At 37.1% G+C, this 25,186-nt stretch overlaps 1 protein-coding gene across 1 annotated transcript in view; it reads left to right on the top strand.

Moving 5' to 3' along the window:
• The window catches only part of LOC111157396 (integrin alpha FG-GAP repeat containing 1), a 303,742-nt gene that overhangs the window by 152,529 nt on the left and 126,027 nt on the right, over positions 1-25,186 (top strand). Inside the window, exons 9-10 of the mRNA XM_022518768.1 lie at positions 919-1,013; positions 3,862-4,034. Coding sequence (XP_022374476.1) covers positions 919-1,013; positions 3,862-4,034 — 268 coding nt within the window. The remainder of the gene's footprint in view (positions 1-918; positions 1,014-3,861; positions 4,035-25,186) is intronic.

Genomic DNA, 25,186 nt, shown 5'->3' with positions numbered 1-25,186 from the left:
AATGAATGAATGAATGAATAAATAAATAAATAAAATCTTTAACCAAAAATAAAAGAATCCAAAACCCTGAGATCGTGACCTGAACCAAAATCAGACACTTGACCAACTGAGCAACCCAAGCACCCCCATCGTGCAGCTTTTCAAAATCTAGTCAGCTGGAAATGACATCTATATCCTCTTCGTTTGCCTTTTTATTGGTAAAAATTTATTGATGCCTTTTTTTTTAAAGATTTTATTTGTTTATTTGACAGAGAGAGATCACAAGTAGACAGAGAGGCAGGCAGAGAGAGAGAGAGGGAAGCAGGCTCCCTGCTGAGCAGAGAGTCCGATGCGGGACTCGATCCCAGGACCCTGAGATCATGACCTGAGCTGAAGGCAGCGGCTTAACCCACTGAGCCACCAAGGCGCCCTATTGATGCCTTTTAAAAGCCAGGGTGCTGAGAGCTTTAGAACTCTTGAAGTTCAAACTATGTAAAAGATATTTAAGAGAATGTGTGAAGATAAATTATATATGAAGACACATTTAAAATAAGCCATATAATAATGAGTTACTATTGACATGCTTGTTTTTCTCCTGCAGCAGCAATGATAATTATGTAAATAAGTCAAAAGCCACATTGTTTAAAAATTGATGATTTTAACATTAAAGCCTGAAATGGGTTTTTTTTTTTCCCAACATTGGATAAATATTTAACTACAGAAAAGTTAGCGATTTAAAACAAGACACAATCCAGGTAATAGAAGGCAAGGGCCAGAGTAATTGTTTTAATTGAATCACATTTATAACAAATTCATACGTCAATTTCTTTCATTTATCCAGATTGATGCAGACTTTGAACAAATAGGAAATGTAATCTGCCATACAAGAACACTTTATTTTGTAGCTGTTAATGGACTCTTGAAATTTTCTTTTGGCAGATGGAGATGGACACATGGATCACTTGCTGCCAGGCTGTGAAGATAAAAACTGCCAGAAAAGCATCATTTACTTAGCAAGATCTGGAACAAAACAGGTATATCAGCTTGTTTTTTAATGTCAATACAGTTACCTTCTTTTTTTTTTTTTTTTAAAGATTTTATTTATTTATTTGACAGAGATCACAAGTAGGCAGAGAAGCAGGCAGAGAGAGATAGGAGGAAGCAGACTCTCTGCTGAGCAGAGAGCCCGATGCGGGGCTCGATCCCAGGACCCTGGGATCATGACCTGAGCCGAAGGCAGAGGCTTTAACCCACTGAGCCACCCAGGCGCCCCAATATAGTTACCTTCTTAAAGAAAATCTTCCGAGATTAGAAAAAGTATCTGAATAATCAGAACACAGTGAAACCCTATATAAATTATTGGCTTCCTCATTTTAATTTAATGAAATGAATTTGAACATTTTTGTGTTTATTTATTGAGAGGGAAAGCACTGTTATAATCATTTCTGGTGAAGAAGACCAATCTTGGTCCTGTAATTAAATGACCCATTAGCATTTTACAGGCTAGGAATATTGTAAAATGCACTGTAACTATAACAAAAGGTTATGGAGAAGAACATCACATCTGTTGTCAAGGCTAATCTTGTCTTTATTTGTGCTAAATAGATCTGTTTCATTCTCTCAAGCTAACTTTTTCCCTGTAGCTTATGGATAAACAGTTTAGAATCCAATGGTCATAGCAGATTACTGTGGCAGTGATAGGTTGTAACACTGAGAATTTTTCCTTATCGTTAGTACTACCAGAGAAAACCAGTATTATTATAGTACTGGAATTAATCAGTTTTGTTTTCTATCTTAGGATAAGAAATTATTACCCTTACAGGAAACCACATTTTGTAGTAAAACACTAAAGAAAAATCTTCATACAATGAGTAGTCTAAAAACATTTAGCTTCTGTACCTATAAATTTTATTATCTTAAGCTTTTTTAAGTTTTTAATCACTGAAAACATGAGGTCAAGTAACACCTAATCATGTTTCATAGGTATAAGTAAACATAGTAATTATAGCATGGCTTCAAGCAACAGACTACTGTAAGATATTTTCAAATTATACAGTCATCTCTCTCTAGAAAGATAAATGTCACAGTTCTTTGGTGACTGTTAAGGATATCATATTAATAAAAAAATCTTTTTACTTTTTAGACCTTAATACATTTACCTTAATAAGAACACTTTATCCTCACTAATAAACTGTCAACCTTTTCAGAAGTTTGTGATAACAGCATTTTGTGAAATTTCCCATCTTCTTCCAAAACAAAACCAACTATTTTTTTCAAAGTCAAATGAATCATTAAAACATTTTGATGATAAATAATATTTTTTTGCTCTTAGGAAAGATTGAAAAATTAATCTAAGATGTAAATGAGGTTTTTTTAAACAGCTTATTTCCTATGAATATGTATTTATTGTTAGCTTTATTTTCTCTTTTTCCTTGGCAAGTTATGCTTTCTTTGGAAAACCTAGAATATGTTTGGGGTGCCCAATGTACTAATCCCTTTTCAAGAAACCATTTTTAATATCGTTTGACTTGAAGCCATATAGAGTCACCTGCTTAAAAGAAACCTGTTTAGCTTGCTGTCATTTCAAGCCAGCTGCGCTGGTTTGAACATCTCTAGGGTGTGTGCCGGTATCCATACTTTTAACTAATTTTAGGCATATTTATAATTTTAATGGTAGAGATTTAATGAAGAGATTTCCTCTCTTCAGATTTTTACTTTGCATTAGCTTGAGTAGATTAGGGTACTCAAAAGAGAAATGGATTTCCAAAAGCTCTTTTTTTTTTTTTTTAAAGATTATTTATTTATTTGACAGAGAGAGAGAGAGAGAGGTCACAAGTAGGCAGAGAGGCAGAGAGAGAGGGGGAAGCAGGCTCCCCACCGAGCAGAGAGCCCGATGCAGGGCTCGATCCCAGGACCTTGAGACCATGACCTGAGCTGAAGGCAGAGGCTTAAACCACTGAGCCACCCAGGTGCCCCAAAAGCTCTTTTTGAAATCAACTTTATTCTCTCTGTTCTCTTCATTATAATCAATATAAAAATAAAGAACTTACTAAAAGTAGATTCCAGCTGTTTTGGTGACAAAGCTCATCCCCCTGGACAGGCAGAGCTTCTTCAATGCTGGTGTTGTCAGAGAACCTCAGAACTCTTGGCTCTGAAGATATTGACTGAAGTCATCATCATGTATAAAAGGCAAAACAGATGAACAAGGGAGATTCTGTCATCTTCTTTCTTCCTAAGCTGATCCTTCTGAAAGGACATCAGTACTAGATGATATTACAGTTTGCTCTCATTTAAAAAAATATTCATTTGCTGGGGCCTACGTGGCTCAGTCAGTTCAGCGTCCAACTCTTCATTCCCACTAAGGTCATGACGTCAGGATCTTGAGATCGAGCCCCCTGCTGGGCTTCATTCTCAGCCTGAGTCTCATTGAAATTCTCTCTCTCCTTTTCCCTCTGTCCTTCCCCCTTATTCTCTCTCTTTCTCTCTCTCTCTCTCTCTCTCTAAAATAGGTAAATAAATCTTTAAAAAATATTCTTGAAATTACATTTCCACTCAACACAGCTTTAAAATGGGGAGATTCAACTATAGGAATCAACATCAATTCAAACCTAAGATTCTGTGATTTTGTGAAAATTTTTCAAAGGCTCTATTGTACCAGTTCAAGGAAAAATGATTACTGATGAAATTTAAATGGGACTTTATTTTTTCTAGAGTATCAATTATCTGTTCGTCGAAGTAAATTATAATATCCTTAGATAGTAGAGATAAAGAAGTTTAAGTAAGATGATGCTTATGAAGACTTTTAATAGATTGTTTTGCAAATGGTGAATTTTTTTTTCTAAAGTAACTGTAAAATCTAATCTTTTTCCTCTTATTCCGTAGTGGGTTCCAGTCCTGCAGGAGTTCAGCAACAAGGGTACACTCTGGGGTTTTGTGCCATTTGTGCATGAACAACGACCAACTGAAATACCACTTCCAATTACCCTTCATATTGGAGACTATAACATGGATGGCTATCCAGATGCCCTTGCCATACTGAAGAATACATCTGGAAGGTATGGAAATTAAGTCAAGTGAGAAATATTTGTAGAAATTCTTTGATTTGATACTTTGTTAACTGAATAGCTCCTAAATATGGTAGAGTACCTTAAATAAGGAACATGATAAGTTTGGTTCCTAATTGTTCATGTCGTAACTAAACTTCCAGTGGCTTAGAATACCTGTTCTTTTCCACAAATTTATTTTCTGTAGAACAGAAACAAAAATTTGAAAAATGTTTTTCATTCAAAAACAGTTTATTTTTAAAAGGCCAAAATTTTTTTCTTTAAAAAGCGTACAATTTAATATTCAATTCAATAAATATTAGCTGAGCCTTTTTTATGTGTAATTACACACGATCCCTACAGTCAGGAAGCTTCCATTCTGGAGATAGAGACAAGCTGGAAAGCAAATACTGAAATATCTATAATACATTCAATAATAGAGGCACATACAGAGGACAGAGTGATTGTACTCTTTACTTTTTGTGTGATTTTTTTTTCCTGGAAATAGTTGAAATCTTATTTCCTTGTTGGTTTAATTTCTATATGTGAATATAGTTGATACACAATGTTACATTAATTTCAAGTGTACAACCTAGTGATTGGACAAGTCTGTACATTATGCTGTGCTCACCATAAGTGAGCATAATTGTGCAGCACAAGCACAGCGTAAGTGTGCAGCTACCATCTGTCACCACACAACACTATTACAATACCACTGACCAATATTCCTTATACAGTCCTTTTATTCCTGTGACGTACTCTTTCCATAAAGGAGGCCTTATCTCTTACTCCCTTTCACCTGTAAGGCCAAAATTTTTAAAACCAAATGACCCAGTTACATTTTCAGACTGAAAACCGTGGTGCTTAAGAGCTGAACATTGGCTTCAGTCTGAGTCCAGCCACTTATCACCCATCTGACCTTAGGCACATTACATGAACTCATCTGTAAGACAAGAGTAATAATTGTATCTGTCTCTTGCAGTTGTAGTGAAGATTAAACGAAGTAAAACTAAGTAAAGGAATTAGTGAGTACCCAGCACGCACAGACTTTTAGTGAATATTGCCTTACTGTTGTTTGTTTATAACTGCACGAAAATTCAAACATGATTATTGATATTATTCATATACATAAAATGTATATTTACTACATTATCAGTGATTTTGAGTGCTGCAACTCCTTGTTTTCCTTAAGTACAGGTACCAGTAAATAAACCAACATAGTTAAATTTATAGTTAGACTGACTCTTTGCAGATTCTGTTAATAGGACTCTTCCTAAATTTTAATACCTTATTGTTTTCTTCCTATGATTAATTATATTTTTTGGCCCTTATTCATTACTATCTCCTGAATCATTATCTACCGACAGTTTTTCCTCTGTGCATTAATTCACTCTGGAATTAATGATGATTCAGCTTCACATTTCCTACCAGGCACATGATGCAAAACAACTTCCCTAGGGGAAAAAAAAAAAAAAAAAACAGATATATTGTTGCTTTTAACACCAAACAATGTCATCTAGAAATCTGATTTTTAGAGGAACATATATTATTAGTGAGTGTCCCTAAATATTGTAGAAAATTATGGAGAGTCTGTACTTAAATTTTCTAAGGATTTGATTTGAAATTATAATTGCTCTAAGTTATATATGTGGAATTTTCAAGGGACATGATCATCATTGTGTCTGAAGCAATTTTTTTAATTTAATTTTACTTTTTCAGTGTTCCAAGATTCATTGTTTAGGCAAACACCCAGTGCTTCATGCAATATGTGTCCTCCTTAATACCCAGCACCAGGCTCTCCCAACCCCTAACTCCCTCCCCTCCAATACCCTCCCTTTGTTTCTCAGAGTCCACAGTCTCTCGTGGGTTCGTCTTCCCCTCCAGTTTCCCCCAAAGCACATCTCCTCTCCACCCAGTGTCCTCCGTGTTATTCCTTATATTCCACAAGTAAGTGAAACCATGTGATAATTAACTCTCTCTGCTTGCCTTCTTTCACTCAGCATAATCTCCTCCTGTTCCATTCTTTTGTTGATACAAAAGTTGGGTATTCATTCTTTCTGATGGAGGTGTAATATTCCCTTGTATATATGGACCATATCTTCTTTAGCCTTTCATCTGTTAAAGGGCATCTCGGCTCTTTCCACAGTTAAGCGACTGTGGCCATTGCTGCTATGAACATTGGGGTACAGATGGCCCTTCTGTTCACTATATCTGTATCTTTGGGGTAAATACCAGTAGTGCAATTACAGGGTCATAGGGAAGCTCTATTTTTAATTTCTTAAGGAATCTCCACACTATTTTCCCAAAGCGGCTGCACCAACTTAGATTCCCACCAACAGTGTAAGAGGGTTCTCCTTTCTCCACATCCTCTCCAACACTTGTTGTTTCCTGTCTTGTTGATTTTGGCCATTCTAACTGCTATAACATGGTATCTCAATGTGGTTTTGATTTGAATCTCCCTGGTGCCTAATGATGATGACCATTTTTTCATGTGTCTGTTAGCCATTTGTATGTCTTCTTTGGAGAAGTGTCTGTTCATGTCTTCTGCCCATCTTTTGACATGATTATCTGTTTTGTGGTTGTTGAGTTTGAGGAGTTCTCTATAGATCTTGATATCAGCCCTTTGTCTGTAGTGTCATTTGCGAATATCTTCTCCCATTCCATGGCCTGCCTCTTTGTTTTGTTGACTGTTTCCTTTGCTGTGCAGAAGCTTTTGATCTTGAGGAAGTCCCAAAAGTTCATTTTCACTTTTGTGTCCTTTGCCTTTGGAGACATGTCTTGAAAGAAGTTGCTGTGGCCAATGTTGAAGAAGTTACTGCCTATGTTCTCCTCTAGGATTTTAATAGATTCCTGCCTCACGTTGAGGTCTTTTATACATTTCCACTTTATCTTTGTGTATGGTGGAAGAGAATGGTCAAGTTTCATTCTTCTATACATAGCTATCCAAATCTCCCAGCACCATGTACTGAAGAGACTGTCTTTTTTCCACTGTATATTTTTTCCTGCTTTGTTGAAGATTCGTTGACCATAGAGTTGCAGGTCCATATCTGGGCTCTCTACTCTGTTCCACTTGTCTATGTATCTGTTTTTGTGCCAGTACCATGCTATCTTGGTGATCACAGCTTTGTAGTAAAGCTTGAAATCAGGCAACGTGATGTCCCCAGTTTTGTTTTTCTTTTTCAACATCTCCTTAGCAATTCGAGGTCTCTTCTGGTTCCATACAAATTTTAGTATTGTTTGTTCTAGTGCTTTGAAAAATGCTGGTAGAATTTTGATCGGGATGGCATTGAAAGTACAGACTGCTCTAGGCACTATAGCCATTATGACAATGTTTATTCTTCCGATCCATGAGCATGGAGTGCTTTTGCATCTTTTTGTGTCTTCTTCAATTTCTTCCGTGAATGTTCTATAGTTCCTTGAGTACAAATCCTTTACCTCTTTGATTAGGTTTATTCCCAGGTATCTTACAGTTCTTGGTGTTATAGTAAATGGAATTAGTTCTTTAATTTCCTTTTCTATATTTTCATTGTTAGTGTATAAGAAAGCAACTGATTTCTGTGTATTGATTTTGTATCCTGCCACATTACTGAATTGCTGTATAGTTCTGGGAGTTTGGGGGTGGAGTCTTTTGGGTTTTCCATATAAAGTATCATGTCATCTGCAAAGAGAGAGAGTTTGACTTCTTCTTTGCCAATTTGAATACCTCTTATTTCTTTTTGTTGTCTGATTGCTGTTGCTAGGACTTCTAGTACTGTGTTGAACAACAGTAGTGAGAATGGACATCCTCGCCGTGTTCCTGATCTCAAAGGGAAGTCTGTCAGCTTTTCCCCATTTAGAATGATATGCACTGTGGGTTTTTCATAGGTAGATTTTATGAAGTTGATGAATGTTCCCTCTATCCCTGTACTTTGAATCGTTTTAATTAGGAACGGATACTGTATCTTGTCAAATGCTTTCTCTACATCAATTGAGGGGACCATGTAGTTCTGCTCTCTTCTCTTATTGATTTGTTTTATCACATTGATTGATTTGCAAATGTTGAACCACCCTTGGAATCCAGGGATAAATCCCACCTGGTCATGGTGGATAATCTTTTTCATGTACTGTTGGATCCTATTAGCTAGGATCTTGTTGAGAATCTTGGCATCCATATTCATCAGGAGTATTGGTCTAAAATTCTCCTTTTTGATGGGATCTTTGCCTGGTTTGGGGATCAGGGTAATGCTGGCTTCACAGAAAGAATCCAGAAGTTTTCCTTCTGTTTCTATTTTTTGAAACAGCTTCAGGAGAATAGGTATTATTTCTTCCTTGGATGTTTGGTAGAATTTCCCCAGGAAATCTGTCAGGTCCTGGGCTCTTGTTTTTTGGGAGGTTTTTGATCCCTGCTTCAATCTTGTTAGTATATATTGGTCTATTCAGGTAGTCAGTTTCTTCCAGATTCAGTCTTGGAAGTTTATAGGTTTCCAGGAATGCATCCATTTCTTCTAGGTTGCTTAATTTATTGGCATATAACTGTTGATAATACTTTCTGGTGGTTATTTCTATTTGCTTGGTGTTAGTCGTGATTTCTCCACTTTCTTTCATAATTTTATTAATTTGAGTCCTCTTTCTTTTCTTCCAAACTTTTTCTTGTGGTTGAGTTCCAGGTTCAAAGCATCGTGGTCTAAGAATATGCAGGGAATAATCTCAATCATTTGGTAGTAGTTGAGCCCTGATTTTTGGGCCAGTATGTGGTCTATTCTGGAGAAAGTTCCATGTGTGCTCAAGAAGAATGAATATTCTGTTGTTTTAGGGTGGAATATTCTGTATTTATCTATGAAGTCCACATGCTCCAATGTGTCTTTCAGTGCTCTTATTTCTTTGTTGATTTTCTGCTTCGATGATCTGTCTATTGCTGAGAATGGCATGCAAGATCCCCTACTATTAATGTATTCATTTCAATAAGAGTCCTTATCTTAACACTTGGCTTATGTAGTTGGCTGCTCCCATATTGGGGGCATAAATATTTACAATTGTAAGATCTTTTTGGTGACTAAACCCTTTAAGAATGATGTAGTATCCTTCTGTATCTCTGACTGCAGACTTTAGTTTAAAATCTAATTTATCTAATATGAGAATCGCTACCCCAGCTTTCTTTTGAGGCCCGTTGGCATGAATGATACTTCTCCATTCCTTCACTTTCAGTCCCAATGTATCTTTAGGTTCCAAATGTGTCTCTTGTAGACAGCATATGGACAGGTCCTGTCGTTTTATCCAGTCTGCAACCCTGTGCCGTTTTATGGCAGCATTTAGGCCATTCACGTTGAGAGTGATTATTGAAAGACATTTTTATTGACATCATGTTGCCTGTGAAGTCCGTGTTTCTATAGATTATCTCCATAAATTTCCGTTCTGTGACGCTCTTGGGTCTTTCTTCTTTTATAGAAACCCCCCTTAATATTTGTTGTGGTGCTGGCTTGGTGGTCACATACTCTTTTAAACCTTCTGGTCTTGGAAGCTCTTTATCTCTCCATCCATTTTGAATGTCAGCCTTGATGGATAAAGTATTCTCAGCTGCATGTTCTTCTCATTTAGTGCCGTGAATATGTCTTGCCAGTCTTTCTGGATTGCCAGGTTTCTGTGGACAAGTCTGACGTTATTCTGATGGACCTTCCTCTGTGCATAAGGAATCTCTTCCCCTAGCTGCCCTCAGAAGCTCTTCTTTAAAATTATGATTCATCAGTCTCACAATTAAGTGTCTCGAGCTCTTTCTAGATTCGTTGATCTTGTGGGGTATTCTTTCTGCCTCTAGGACATGAACACTGGTTCCATTCCCCACATTGGGAAAGTTTTCATCCAGAATTTGTTCACCTGTATCTTCTAGTCTTGTGTCTTTTTCCACCCCTCAGGGATCCCAGTAATTCTGACGTTGGAATGTTTCATGGCATCATTTATTTCCCTAAATCTGTTTTCGTGGTTCTAAGCTGTTTGTACCAGTCCTCCTCCTGATCCTTTTTCTCTTATCATTTTGAGCTCTAGATCACTAATTCTATCTTCTGCCTCAGTTACCCTAGCTTTTAGTGTATTTAGATTAGAATGAATCTCATTGATAGCAAATTTAACTTCTGCCAGATAGGCTCTCACTTCTGCCCTTTGAGATTCTATGTTGTCACTAATGGTTTTCTCCAACCTAGCCATTGCCTGGGTAGTTGTTACCCTTTTTCCCTCTCTGACATACTGTTTATGTCCATATCCAATAGTTCTGATGGAGAGGGCACAGTCTCTGAATTTTTCCACTGTTGAGTGTTCCTCCTCCTAGTCATTTTGATGAGAGCTGGTTGAGGGGATGGATAACTGAATATATCAACCACGATCCAGGCAAGGTGCACCCCAGAATGTTTTAGAGCAATCAGAAGTCACCACCAAAAAGAAAGAAAAAGGATAAAAAGAGAGAGAGAGAAAAGAGAAAACCTAGCCAGAATGAGCCCCAAAAGTAAGATTTATAAGGTATATAAATAAAAACGGACAAACAAAAAGACCAACAAAAGTAAATGGTAAAGAAAAAAAAAAAGAACCCAGCTAAAATGAACCACAAGAATAAGTTTTATATAATACCAGAACAAAAACAAATATACAGAAACACTGACAGAAGAAGAAGAAGATGGGAGGGTGGTTATAAATCCTCGATGTGGGTGAGAAAAATTATTTTACTTCTTCCTAGGTGTATTTTGATATATTTGGTAAAGGACTCAACTTTCCAGAGATAAAGGGTGATTAAAATTGGTTTATATATAGGGGTAGTATTGATTATGGAAAGAGGATTACCTTGAAGCTTATATCTGTAAGTATATTAAAAAAGAAGAAGAAAAAAAAAAACACAGCTATATGTATGAAAACAGTTCAAGTTAAAATGTTGTTATAAATATGTTGTATTAAACCTCTAGTTTTAATGGCAAGTAAGTTAAAAAAATTAAAAAGAACTAGAATCATGAGAATAAATTAAAAATAAAAGTTGTATCTATGAAATATACAGGTTTTAGGGCAATACTGGGAGCTTCATATATTATTTTCCCCTGATGTTGGGGTTTTACAGTTTTATGGGGACCATGTGGTGGTTGTCCTCTCATTCTTTTGGCTTGCCTTCTGGGGGAGGGGCCTGCCACATTGTTTTTCAGTCAGTCTCGCTTGGGTTGAGTACTCCTGCCCCAGGGCTCTGTGGAGACTAGTTTTTCAAGCTTTTGTTCTCTGGAGTGGCTTTTTTTTTTTTTTTAAGATTTTAATTATTTATTTGTCAGAGAGAAAGAGAGAGTTGGCGAGCACACACAAGCAGGCAGAGTGGCAGGCAGAGGCGTAGAGAGAAGCAGGCTCCCTGTGGAGCAAGGAGCCCGATGCAGGACTCAATCCCAGGACCCTGAGATCATGGCCTGAGCCATCTCTGGTGGCTTTTTGCTGCTTTTTGGAGGTATAATGGAAAGCATACTGCACCCAGACCTCTGCCTCAGAGAGAAGCCTCAGTCTGCTCCCTTCTGGGTGGTCCAGAACACAGAGATTCCACCTCTGCAAACTTTCTGAACAGCACAACCTCCCATAGGTGTTGTGCACCCCCAGCCACTACCTCAGTAGTCACCTGAGGCACCCGTTTGTCTCTGCAGCCCCATGTCGCTAAAACCACAAGTGATATTGGTCCATGGAGCCCGCTTCCGGTGATTGCCTTTGCCAGGACTGCTGTCTGGGTTTCAGGCTCACGCAGGGAATGCTCAGTGCCCACAGCTGTGCAGACCGCAGATGGCTGCGGCCAAGGAATCCCGACCATAAGTCGTGCTGGGGTCTCCCAGGTGAGGGCTGGGAGCATCCAGACCCTTGGCTGCTGTCAGGAGACCGGGGTCCTAAAGAGCGCCAGCTGGCACCCACACCAAGCTGTCTCAGGTGCAGGTGGGAGTGTGCTCACTGTCCACAGTTGCGCAGGGTGTGCAGATTGCAGGAGACTGTGTGCCTAGAGAGCACCAGCTGGCGCCCACTCCAGAAGCTCTCACATGTGGGCAGGACCGCACCCAGCTGAGCAGTGGTGCAAGCAGTGGACTGGAGGCTGCGCTGCACTCTGTCTGGCACAGTTGGTCGCTGGCGATGGCCATCCTGGGTCTGTGGGCTTAGGCCCGTGACAGCCCAGTTCCACCAGTAACCCCCTTCAGATCTTTTGCTCTTTTTGAATGCCTTCAACCAGACTCCAAGCTAATGCTGGTCCCCAACCACAGGGCACTTTCGTATTGTGGTATTACTTTCCAAAGGGTCACTTCGGGTGGCTCCCTCCCTCTTCTGCTTATCCTCCAATATCCGTCTGAGCATTCCCACTCCATGTTACCTCTCCACTGTTGTCTTCTGCCACCATAGAGATCCAGAAGTGTATAATCTTACATCTCAGGCTGATTTCATGGGTGTTCAGAGTGTTCTGGTAGATAGGTAGCTCACTTTAGGGGGCCAGTTGAAACAGGGTCTCCTACTTCACCATCTTGCCCCTCCCACTGTGTGAAGCAATTTTAATGTAAAATGAAACCTCTGAACTGAATGTATTATTCCTTTTAAAGGTGTAGTGGCACATGAAAACAAGGAAATGTAAGATTATTTATTCTGGACATTAATTCTATTCAATAGAACAAGGAATTGCATCTGAAATTCATTTTAAGTCTATGATTAGTCATCCTTAGAAGAATATCCAAACAATTAATGTTTTGGTCATAAGGGCCTTTTTTCTTTTAAACCTCGTGAGTTATTTTGTCGTCGTTGTTACATTTTAAGTCCCAGTATGGTTGACATACTGTGTTCTATTAGTTTTAGGTGTCTGATATAGTGATTCAGTAACTGCATTCATCACCTGGTGCTCATCACAAGTGCCCTCCTTAGTCCACATTACCTGTTTCTCCCTACTCCCCTCCCCTTCCCTCTGGTAACCATTGGTTTGTTCTCCATAATTAAGAGTTTGTTTCCTGGCTTCTCTTCTCTCTCTAATTTTCTTTGCTCATTTCTTTGTTTCTTAAATGCCACATCTGAGTAAAATCATACGGTATTTGTCTTTCTCTGACTGACTTACATTACTTACCATTATACACTCTAGCTCTATCCATGCCATTGCAGATGGCAAGATTTCATTCTACTGAGTAACATTCCATTGAGTATATATTGTCATAAAGTTTTTATCCATATTTTCTTTTTTTTAAGATTTTATTTATTTATTTGACATAGAGAGAGAGAGAGATCACTAGTAGGCAAAGAGGCAGACCAAGAGAGAGGGGATAAGCAGGCTCCCTGCTGAGCAGAGAGCCCAATGCCAGGCTCGATCCCAGGACCCTGAGACCATGACCCAAGCCAAAGGCAGAGGCTTAACCCACTGAGCCACCCAGGTGCCCCAGGAGGATCATTTTTCATAAGCATTTTATATGTAGAGGGCAGCACACTTGATTAATTACAGAGTAGTGAATGATACATGAATGTGTATGCTTGTCTTCCCAGACAGACTATATGATAAATTTCATTACTTACATAGTTTTGCTACCAAGATAAATTCCAATAAGCCTTTCCTATATAATCAATGAGTACATTGCCAATTTTTGCATTAAACTATACATTATAGAGTAAAGTAAGCTTTTTAGTTGTTGAATCATTAATATATATAGTTAAATGGTGGAGGAGTACTGGGAATAATAGAAGTATATTACATTTATAAAAATCCATTTTATTTCATTTAAATTAGCTTCCTTACTAGAACAGTAGCCGCAGTTTCATGATCTCTAAAGAACAATAACTGTGCTCCTTCATAAAGCAGAAACATGAAAGATTTTGAACTTCTATTTTTGTAATTCTTACCAGCTATATGAATTAGACTAATGGTGGTAGACTGGCACTATGGAATCCATTTCACAGGATGGCAGAATGGAAAATGATTCTCCTATTTGTCCATGAACAAGGCAGGGCTTAGATTCAGACCTCTCTTAAGTAAGTACTTGTGTTCAGATGTATTAATGAAAGAAGAAATAAAATATACACTTCTTTCACTACATTATATATCCCATAAGTTTAAAAGAAAAGCTCATTTCTAAATGCAGCTTAGAAGAGAAAGACAAAACCATGGACTTTGGATTCCAGTTTAAATGCTAGTGTGCCACTTAGGAGTTGTTTCCTTCAACAAGGTATGTATCCTATCTGTGTATCTCCAAATCTATAAGATAAGTATAGTTATGCCTCCCCTACAGATTTCTTGTGAGGTTTTCATGAAATACCATTCCTTCCCCACTTCCCTCTCAAGGTAACCTTATTAAGAAGACTGTATTTAAACTAGGCTGTCAATAATATGAATGTTGACTTTAGTTCCAAAAGGCCTGTTAGCAGCTAGGTAGCTTCTGACATGTTACTGTCAGGGAAAGAACTGATGGCTAACTTTGAACCACAACTCCTAAGCCCAGTATGTTTATGTGTTAGAAATTTAAAATATGTAAGTTAAAACCTATCAATCTAAGCATATAATGTAAATATTTTTTTTCAAATCTAAATGGTTTAGTCAGATTGGAATCTTTCTCAAAAGACAACATATTTACTAAGAAAACAATAGTCTCAAAATTCTCTCTGACAGTTTGAATACTCTACCTAAAGGTAGAATGGTTTGCCAGTTTCCAAAGGAAAATGAGGGAGAGTTAAAAAGTATTAGCAAAAAATTTTCTTCTATTGACTTCAAGAAGTAATTTGAAATTTTTCCGAGTCTTTGCAGATCCTCTATATGCATCCTTTTTTTCTTAAGGCTGATAGATTAAATGCTACAGTGGGTCACTGTTTTCAGTGTTGTTACACATGAATTAAAGAAACAACAACAAAAAAAATTAAAGGTCTGTGGAAGCAAGATCTTTTTGTGTAAATCTATCACCTTTTCTCACTTTCTTCATTAGCAAAGGGAAAGGTATAGCCATAAAGAATAGATAAAATATATATTAGCATTGTTACCCATTGTCTTTGTATCTTTGTCATTAAATTAAATCTCAATAGAATTTTTAAGAGCTAGGGATGTTTTGTTTTGTGGTTGGTTTTTTTGTTTGTTTTGTTTTGTTTTGTTTTTTACAGAGGAGAGGCTTGATTCAGACCAAGTGTATTCTTCATCCCCAATATCCACAGTATGCAAACACATCAAATGTAGACCAGGCAGCAAAAGAGCAGGGCACATGGGATGAGAATTAGATTTGATGAAAAAGATTTATTTTAGAATCCTGACTTTGGGTCATCGTTTCCTCATCTATGAAATGAAGCAAATACTTAAGCTATGTTACAGAGAAGTTGTCAAAACATGATAATATATATGTAAGAGTTTATTTTAATCTTTATTTGTTGGTAACAGTTTTTTATTACTTAAAGCAAGTATTTGCAGTGTTTAAATTTATAACATTTAGAAATTGCAATATTGAGATTTGGGGTAGAGTATAATCTTTCATTATACAGTATATTAGACATTAACATTGCTAAAAATTATAATAATAATAACATCAAAAAATATAGATCATAACTAAAGAAGAGGTCTATTCCTTAGTAATACTTTTGTTAACAGAAATATTTGGGAAACATGGTATGACTTTTTAAAGGACAAAATTCAGATTTCTCTACTCTTATAAATTTCACTAAAGCATTTATAGGTTTGCCTTTACTGTAATACTGTAATATATTAATATTTTAATCAATTGTCTTTCAATGAAAATCTATACCGAGAATCACCTTTGACTATTATTGATATAGGGAGGAGGATTGTCTAAGGAGCATTGTTTTCTTTTGTTGTGTGTTTTGTTCCCATTGTCTTTTAGGAATTCTCTCTATTCATGAGTTTTATTTACCTTTATAAAGGCATATAAAGTACTGTTTTCCTATAGTTTTTTAAAATTTAGACTCATGGCCTTTTAGGGTTGAAAGGAAATTTAAAATCATGTCATCCATTTCCCTTATTTATGAATTGATTAGAGCTCAGAGCAGTTACGTGACTTAGCTAAAATCACTCAGTTAGTAGTGGAAATGAATAGACTAATTAATTAGTTCTGGATTCAGTGTACTTAACTTTCCATTTGATTGTGCTGAGTATCAACAATTTTCCTACACTTGGAAGGGAGCACTTACTCTAGAATCTGATGATACAGAACTTAGTAGGACATACACATATCCTTATGGTGTTTCAATCCGACTAACTGCATAAATCTTTTAAAAAGTTAAGTGCTGTGATTGAATAGTGCAAGAAATTATAAAAATGTACAGCAAGACTATTTCTTCTATTCTAGAGGGATTTAAATGAGAAGACTTTCCTAAGGAAGTGATGTCAATAGTTGAAGGTGTTATATATGTATCATACTGTATAAGACAGAAAAGAAGTTAAGTTGAGACATTAACCATATCCATGAGTTCTAATAGAAGTTACTGTTTACTTTTCATCTTAACAAGCTGTGAATCTTATACAAATGACCAAAAACACTTAAAAAGATGCCCAACATCATTTGTCATTAGTGAAATACAAATCAAAGCCATAATGAAATACCATTTCATCCCCACTAACACAGCTAAAATCCAAACTCAAGTAACAAATGTTGCAAGGATGTGGATAAATTGGGACTCTCATACACCACTGGCAGAAATGTAAAATGATACAGCTGGTTTGGAAAACACTAGCAATTCCTCAAAAATTGAACATACAATTACCATGGAATCCTGCAATCCTATTCCTGGATATATATGCAACAGAGTTGAAAACATGTATAAGCAAAATGTACATATGGAAGCATTATTCATAAGAACTAAAAGTAGAAACAACCCAGATGTCCATCATCAGATGAATTGATAAATATACAGTGAAATATTACTTATTTAAAAACAGGAAAGAAATACTGAATCACGTGGATGAAACTTGAAAACATTATATTAATTTAATGAAGCCAAACACAAAGGCCACATATATGTTTTAGTTTATTTAAAATTTCCAGAATAGACAAATCTGTGATACAGAAAAAAGATTAGTGGTTATCAGCAGATGAGGGCAGAGAGGAATTGGGGCTGACTGCTAATAGGTATGGGGTTTCTTTCTGGGGTGATGGATATATTCTAGAATTAGATGGTGGTGATGATTGCACACCAGAGTGAATATACTTAAAACCACTTAATTATACACTTTAAAATGGTGAATTTTATAATATGTGAGTTATATCAGTGGATTACGCCATGTACATGAATTTTTTTCGAAGATGTGTATCAGAAAATGTACATTTATTTCTCTTGTGGTTCTCTAAGGAACACAGAGAATAATTCTAATTAGAGTGGCGATGGGGAAAGTGGGCATAGTTTATCTGCCTCCTTTTGAAACAATCTGACAGGTGGTTGAAGAATATAATGAAATAGGTATTCAGATTTTATTTGTTTGAAGAAAAAGTTATGAAAACATTTATCATCTGTTTAGATGATGGCGACATTGTACATTGCACCTGAAAAAGACATCAGAGAAATTAAAATTTAGCTTCTTCTGTCAGCATTGAAACATTTGTATGAGGAAAGAATACTGTTTTCTAAAGCTACTTTGTAATGGTCACAGTGTCTGCTTAAGTAAGTTGCATACATCTGTGACTAGAGAGATGTGGTATATCTTATATATGTACTGTGTTTTTTGCTAGGATTTGAGGATACTTCTATACTGCTTCATCATTTTTTTAAAGATTTTATTTATTTATTTGACATAAAGAGACCAGCAAGAGGGGGAACACAAGCGGGGGGAGTGGGAGAGGGAGAATGAGGCTTCCCGTTGAGCAGAGAGCCCAATGTGGAGCTCCAACCCAGGACCCTGGGATCCTGACCTGAGCTGAAGGCAGATGCTTAATGACTGAGCCACAGAGGTGCCCCTTCATCATTTTTTTTTTTTACAAATGTATAATTGTTTCCTACCATTACTAATACACATACCATAAAATTCACCTTTTAAAAGTATTCAGTTTAATGGCTTTTTTTTTTTTTTTTGTCAGAGAGAGAGGGAGAGAGAGCAAGCACAGGCAGACAGAATGGCAGGCAGAGACAGAGGGAGAAGCAGGCTCCCCGCCAAGCAAGGAGCCTGATGTGGGACTCGATCCCAGGACGCTGGGATCATGACCCGAGCCGAAGGCAGCTGCTTAACCAACTGAGCCACCCAGGCGTCCCAGTTTAATGGCTTTTGATAAACATAGAATTGTGTATCCATCACCACAGTCAACTTTAGAATGTTTTTATTTCCCCACAGAGAAACCACAATACCTCTAAGCCATTACCACTCCCCACCCCAACCCAAGGGAACAATAGACAACCACTAAACTACTTTCTGTCTCTATAGATTTGCCTATTCTGGACATTTGACATAAATGAATTCATACAATATATGGGGTTTTTTGGCATCTTTCACTTACTATAATGTTTCTTTTTATTGCCAAATAATCTTCCACAGTGTAGAGATAGACCATGTTTTATTTATCCAAGCTTCAGGTGGTGGCTGACACAATACTGTAGAAGGATACCAAGACGACATTGTATTGTGTATTAGTGTATCACCACAAACATAGTATCTTATAAAAAACACATTTATTCTGTTACAATTCTGGAGGTCAGAAATCTACAGGTCAGAAATCTAAAATCAGTTTCACTGGACTAACATCAGAGTGTTCTCAGTGCTGTTTCTCTCTGCAGGGTATAAGGAAGAATCTGTTCCTTGCCTTCCCCAGATTCTCAAGGTTGCCAACATTCCTTGGTTCGTGGCCTATTCCTCCATTGTCAGAGCCAACAGAGTATCTTTGTGTTAGGGTTCTCCAGACAAATGGAACCAATGAGATATGTATAGATAAATAGATGGTGAGAAAGAGATTAATTATAAGTAATTGGCTCATGTGATAATGAAAGCTAACAAGTACTATGATTGGCAGTTTGCAAGCTCAAGACCCAGAGAGCCTTATGTCATTTCAGGCCTAGTTTGAAGGCCTGAGTACTAGGGAAGTCAGTGTAAGTTCCAGTTCTGGCATGCTCAACTTGATCTCAGGGCTGCAAGTTCAAGCCCTACATTGGGTATAGGGATTACTTAAAAATAAAATATTAAAAAAAAAAAAAAATTCTTCATGCTCAAGACCTAAGAAGAGCCAATGGTTTAATCCAAATCCAAAGGCCAGAAAAAAACAATGTTTTAGTTCAGGAGGGGTTCCCACTTACTCGGCCATTTTTATTCAGGTCTTCAATTGATGGGATGAGGCCCACATACATTAGAGAGGGCAATTTACTTATGTATTTTACCAATGTGAATGTTAATCCACACTGGGTACAGAGCCTAACATGGGGCTCATTCTCATGACCTGAGATCATGACCTGAGCTGAAGTCGAGAATTGGACACTTAACAGACTGAGCCACCCAGGCACCCCACCATCAGTCTTTAACATCCATATTTTTACAAACAGCTGTCTGTTCAAGGTAATGGAGGCTTTTTAAAAATCATGTCCCAGCCTCTACCAGTTACCCAATTTTAAAGCCACTTTCACATTTTTAGATATTTGTTCCAGCACCACCCTACCTCTGGTATCAAAATATGTATTAGTTTCTTATTAATAAATTAGCTGATGATTCCCTGACAAACTCCCAAATTTAGTAGCCTAAAGCAACACAAATTTATTCTGCAACAATTCTGAAGGTCAGAATTAATATATGTCCTTTTTTTTTTTAAGATTTTATTTATTTATTTGACAGAGAGAGATCACAAGTAGATGGAGAGGCAGGCAGAGAGAGAGAGAGAGGGAAGCAGGCTCCCTGCTGAGCAGAGAGCCCGATGCGGGACTCGATCCCAGGATCCTGAGATCATGACCTGAGCCAAAGGCAGCGGCTTAACCCACTGAGCCACCCAGGCACCCTCTATATGAGTCCTTTAAAGCTAAAACCAAGTGTTACAAGGTCTGGTTTCTTCTGGAGTCTCAAGTCAAGAATTTATTCTTTGACACACTTCAGCTTCTAGAAACTATTCTCATTCTACCAAGGCCCACATCAGCAGTTCTGATGATACACATCACCTTCTTCCTCTCTGCTTCTGACCTCACATGTCCTTCTAGCTCTAACTCTAATCTCCTTCCTCTCTCTCATGAGAACCCTTGTAATTACATTGGGCCCACGTAGATAACACAGGATAGTCTCCACATGTCAAGATCCTTAACTTGATCACTTCTGGAAGTTCTTTTTGCCTTACAAGCCAAGGTATTCAGAAGTCCTGGGGATTACAGTGTGGGCATTTTTGGGTGACCGATGTTCTTTCTGCCACAAGTTGTATATTGGTACATTTTTCTCATGATAATTGTTAATTTTACTGAGCACTGATGATGTGTCCTAAGTGCTTTGATAAGATATTTAAATATATTTCATTTAATCCCTGCTACTATCCCAGTAAGCTAATTGTTGTTACCCCACGTTATAGATGAGCAAACTGAGGTTGCCATAAAATGAACTAAATACAGATGACAGCATATATGAGATGGTGGATGGTATTTTAAGATACTAAATTTGGGAGGCACCTTGGTGGCGCAGTCAGTTGGCTATCAGATTCTTGGTTTTGGCTCAGGTCATGACCTCAGGGTCATGAGATTGAGATCTTGCCTTCGGCTCCACACTCAGTGCACAGTTTTCTTAAGATTCCCTCTGCCCCTCCCCCACCATGCTCTCACTCACTCTTTAAAATAAAATAAATCTTTTAAAAATAAAATACTAAATTTTCAAAACCAAGTGGGATAGCCAAAACGATCTTGGAAAATAAGAACAAAGTTGTAGGTCTCAGACTTCCTGATTTCAAAACTTACAAACCATAGTAATCAGAACAGTATGTTACTGGCATAATGACAGACAATAGGATAGAATAGAAAGTCTAGAAATAAATCTTCACATATATTGGTCAAACCATTTGTAACAAAGATGATAAGACCATTCAAAGGAAAGGACAGTTAAATAGTGTTGGGAAAATAATATCCACATGTGAAAGAAAGAGAAAGAGAAAGAAGGAAGGAAGGAAGGAAGGAGAAAAAAAGAAATTGGCCCCTTATACTGTATTCAAAAATTAACTCAAAATTAATCAAAACTTAAAGATAAGAGCTAAAACTATAAAACACTGTGCAAACATAAGTCAATTTGGCAATGACTTCTTGGATATGACACCAAAAGCACAGGCAACAAAAGCAGAAACAGACTAATGAACTGCATCAGAATTACAAATTTTTGTGTGTTAAAGGACACTTATCAACAGAGTGAAAAGGCTACCTATAGAATGTGAGAAAATATTTGTAACTTATAAATAAGAGGTTAGTATTTATAATATATAAGAACTCACAACAAATCATCAACACAGCAATGAAAACATAAGACAGACAAAGGACTTGGAGAAACATTTCTCCAAAAAATACATACAGATGGCCAATACGCACATGAAAAGATCCCTGACATCATGAAACACTAGGGAAATGCGAATCAAAACCATAATAAGATATCACTTTACACAAGTTAGGATGACTGTTATTTTATAAGAAAAGAACAAATTTCGGTGAGGAAGTGGAGAAATCGGAACATTTCTACATTTCTGGTGAGAATGTAAATTGCTGCAGCTGCTATGGAAAACAGTACGGTGGTTCCTCAGAAAATTAAAAATAGAATTACCACATGATCTAGCAATTCTTCTGGGTATGTATCCAAAAGAATTGGACTCCAGTAAATATTTGTATGCCATGTTCACAGCAGCACTATGCACAATAGCCACAGGGAAAGAAACCCATGTGACCATCAACAGATGAATGGATAACAAAATGTGCTGGATAATGGAATATTAAAAAGGAAGGAAATTCTGACACATGTTACAATATGTATGAATATGTATGTATTCTGAAGACATGCTAAGTGAAACACCAGTCACAAAAGGACAAATATTAGAGTAGTCAGATTCATAGAGACGGCACAATGGTCATTATAAGGAGCTGAAGGGAAAAGGGAGTGAGGAAACAGTGTTTAAAGCATATAGAGTTAAAGTTTTTGAAGATGAGAAAGGTTCTGGAGATGGATAGTGGTGATGATTATACAACAGTATGTATGTGCATAATACAACTGAACTGTATACGTTAAAATTGTTAAAATGATAAATTATATTTTCCTCAACATATAGGAGAATATTGAGAGTTTATCTGCATCTGCAAAAATGGAGGCATTATAATATATGTTACCTAGGAGAAGGAAAAAAAAAAACCCTCAGTCTTTCCTTACCATAGTAACCTCAAAAACACCTAAAATATTCTTTTAGTCAATTGAACTGATATATATGTTTTCTTTTTCTTCTGTTTAAATCTTTGTATTATATTAGTTTATGAAGGTATCTTTTCTCTTATGCAGATTATACTTGTACATGTTTTCATTCACCTAGAACATAAATAGTGCTGGGCATTTTTTTTTTTCAGGTGTTAAGAGCAGGAAGAAGAAAAGACAAAGCCTTTGTTTCCCATTGAGTTTTACATTCTAGTGGTTGTGGCTGAGGCCAAGATGTCTACTTTACTCGTATTTGTCAAATAAGGAATTGCCAAAATAATAACATTTGAGATTAAGCTTAAATTATAAGGAGATAATCATATGAGAACTACTGCATCATAAAACTTGATCAATAATTTACACATTACACAAATTTTATTGAGGGTGTACCATGTTCCTGGCCTTATTCTATACTTGGAAAATAACAGCATGAAATGAACAGAGTCCCTAATTTCCTACAGTTGGCATTATAATGGAAAGAACAGATTGCAAACAAATATATGTAAATATAAAATGTAAAAAATGCCAAGGATAACAAAATTAAGCAAGGTAATATGTGACAGAGTAGAAGTAGACAATGAGGAGATGGTAGATAATTCTGGACATAGAAATCAGGTGAAGTCTTTTTGGAACAGTGACTTTTGAGCAGAAACCTGAATTCAATGAGCAAAAAGCCATGGGACTATCAACTTAAAGAACATTCTAAGCCAGAGGGAAAAGGTCTTGAAATATCATGTTAGAAATTCCAGGAAAATGAGTATGACTGGAATGAGTGATCCAGAAAATAGTGGAAATGAGGTTAAAGAAGTAACAAGAGGCCAGATGATTTACAGCTTTCTGGACTACAGTCAGACTTTGGATTTTACTTGAAGTATCATAGAAACACTTAAAAGATTTGAATAGATGCAGGATTTAAATTTTAAAAGAATCATTTCTAATTATTCTTGCTGCTTTTTGGAGGATGGGTTTGGGGTGAGACTGAGCAAGATTTGAATAAGGTAGGCCAATTAGGAAGCTGCTGCACAACTGTAGGCAAGAGACAATGGTGACTTTAGTTGATAGCAGTGAAGGTGTGGGGAAGTGATAAGTTTTGCTAATATATTTGGAGATAGAACCAACACTTTTTTTATGAATTAGATGTAAAGTCTAAGAGAATGAGAGGAGTCAAAGATGACTCCATGGTTTTTGCCCTGGCTAGCTGCATGGATGGGGGTGCCATATTCTGAGATGGGGAACACTAAAGGAGAAAGAGTCTGGGCACTGGAGAAAGGATTATGTAGATTTGTTTTAGATATATTTTGGTTGGGATGTTCAGTAGCCTCCCCAAAAGAGATGTTGTATAGATAGCTAGATATGTAAACATGAAACACAGGAGAGATAAAATAAGGCTGAAGTAAAGAAAAAGGGCTGGGGGGGGGGGATCAGCCTACATATAATATTAAAACTTTAAGATTGAATGAGATAATTTAGATAATTGGTATAGGCAGAGAAGCAGTCTCATAACAACTATAGGACCCTCTAACATTTACAAGTTAGGAACAAGAAGAACTAGGAAATGAAAATGGGGAGGTGTGGCAGTGAGGAAAACCATCATAATATGGCTTCCAGAAGAGTTTCAAGGAGTAAGAAGTAATCAGCTATGTTAAATGTTGCTGAGTCTGGATAAACTGAAAGTCTGAGAATTCACCATTAGATTCAGCAATGAAAAGCTCTTGGTAACTTGGATGAGATTGTTTTCAAAGGATTGAAGTCTAGTTGGAGTAGATTCGAAAGTAAATGGGAGCTTCCAATTTCAGAGAAGATAGAATAATCAAAATGCACTTTATCCCTTCTGATTATAACTAAAAATACATAAAACAATTATAATAAGACTCTCAAAGGTGGAGAAAAGAAAGTGGACTGGCTAGGAACCTCAGAACTTAGAGGGAAACCCTGTTATGAGTCTCCTAGTTTGTTTTTTATTTTATTTTTGTCCTAGTTAGTTGGGGGTTTTGTTTGTTGCTTCTCATATATCCTGACCTAGTTGATAAAGTAGCTTGTAGCTCAGAAATGCCAGTGGGCAAAGACAAAACAAAAAGCCCTAAGACTCTCAAGCTAAAGGAGTGGGAAAATGGAGAACTATTTTACAATGGAACCCTTTTGGCCAAACCTACTGTTAACTTTTCACAGTTTGGGAGACTAGAGGTCCAAAACAAGTGTGTCATCAAAGTTGACTTCTCTTCATTTCTATAGACAGTCATCTTCTCACTATCTTCTCACATGGCCTTTCCTCTATCTCTGGTATCTCTTCCTCTTCTAATAAGGAAACCAATTTCCTATTAGATTAGGGCCCCACTCTTGACCTCATTTAACCCTAATTATCCTAAAGGCTCTGTCCTTAAATACAGTCACATTGAAAGTTAGGAGTTCAACCTGTTAACTTTGGGGAGACATGATTAAGTCCATAGCACCTACTGTACTTCAAATGCATACCAGATAGACTCTACTACCTCTTCATGGGGTGCCAAGAAAACTGAGGAGTAGAGCCTTGTGGACTATGCCAACTATGCATTAACAAGCAAAAGGGAAATTCTTCCCCTTCTCACCTAGTGAAAAGACTGAAGCAAAGCCCTATTGACCATTGACCATACTAAAGTGGTATCCCATGTGGTTTACAAACTATGGGAGAATGAAATGCTATTTACTATCCCCACCTACGTAATGAAATGTTAGCAAAGAGCCCATTCCCTGCCACCTACTAACAAGACTGTGCAGAGAAAATTAAGGAGAGAAGGGAGCTGGAGAAGGATATTATTGAATCTGTTTGAAGTCCTGGGTATGCCCCTAAGTGGCCTATGCCACTTGTGGACTTCAAACT

The sequence above is a fragment of the Enhydra lutris genome, unplaced genomic scaffold (genome assembly GCF_002288905.1).
Source record: "Enhydra lutris kenyoni isolate GAN:26980312 unplaced genomic scaffold, ASM228890v2 scaffoldscaffold54, whole genome shotgun sequence".
NCBI classification, from domain to species: Eukaryota; Metazoa; Chordata; class Mammalia; order Carnivora; family Mustelidae; genus Enhydra; species Enhydra lutris.
The sequence above is the reverse complement of the archived record's forward strand: the minus strand, read 5'-3'. Positions and strand labels throughout refer to the sequence as shown.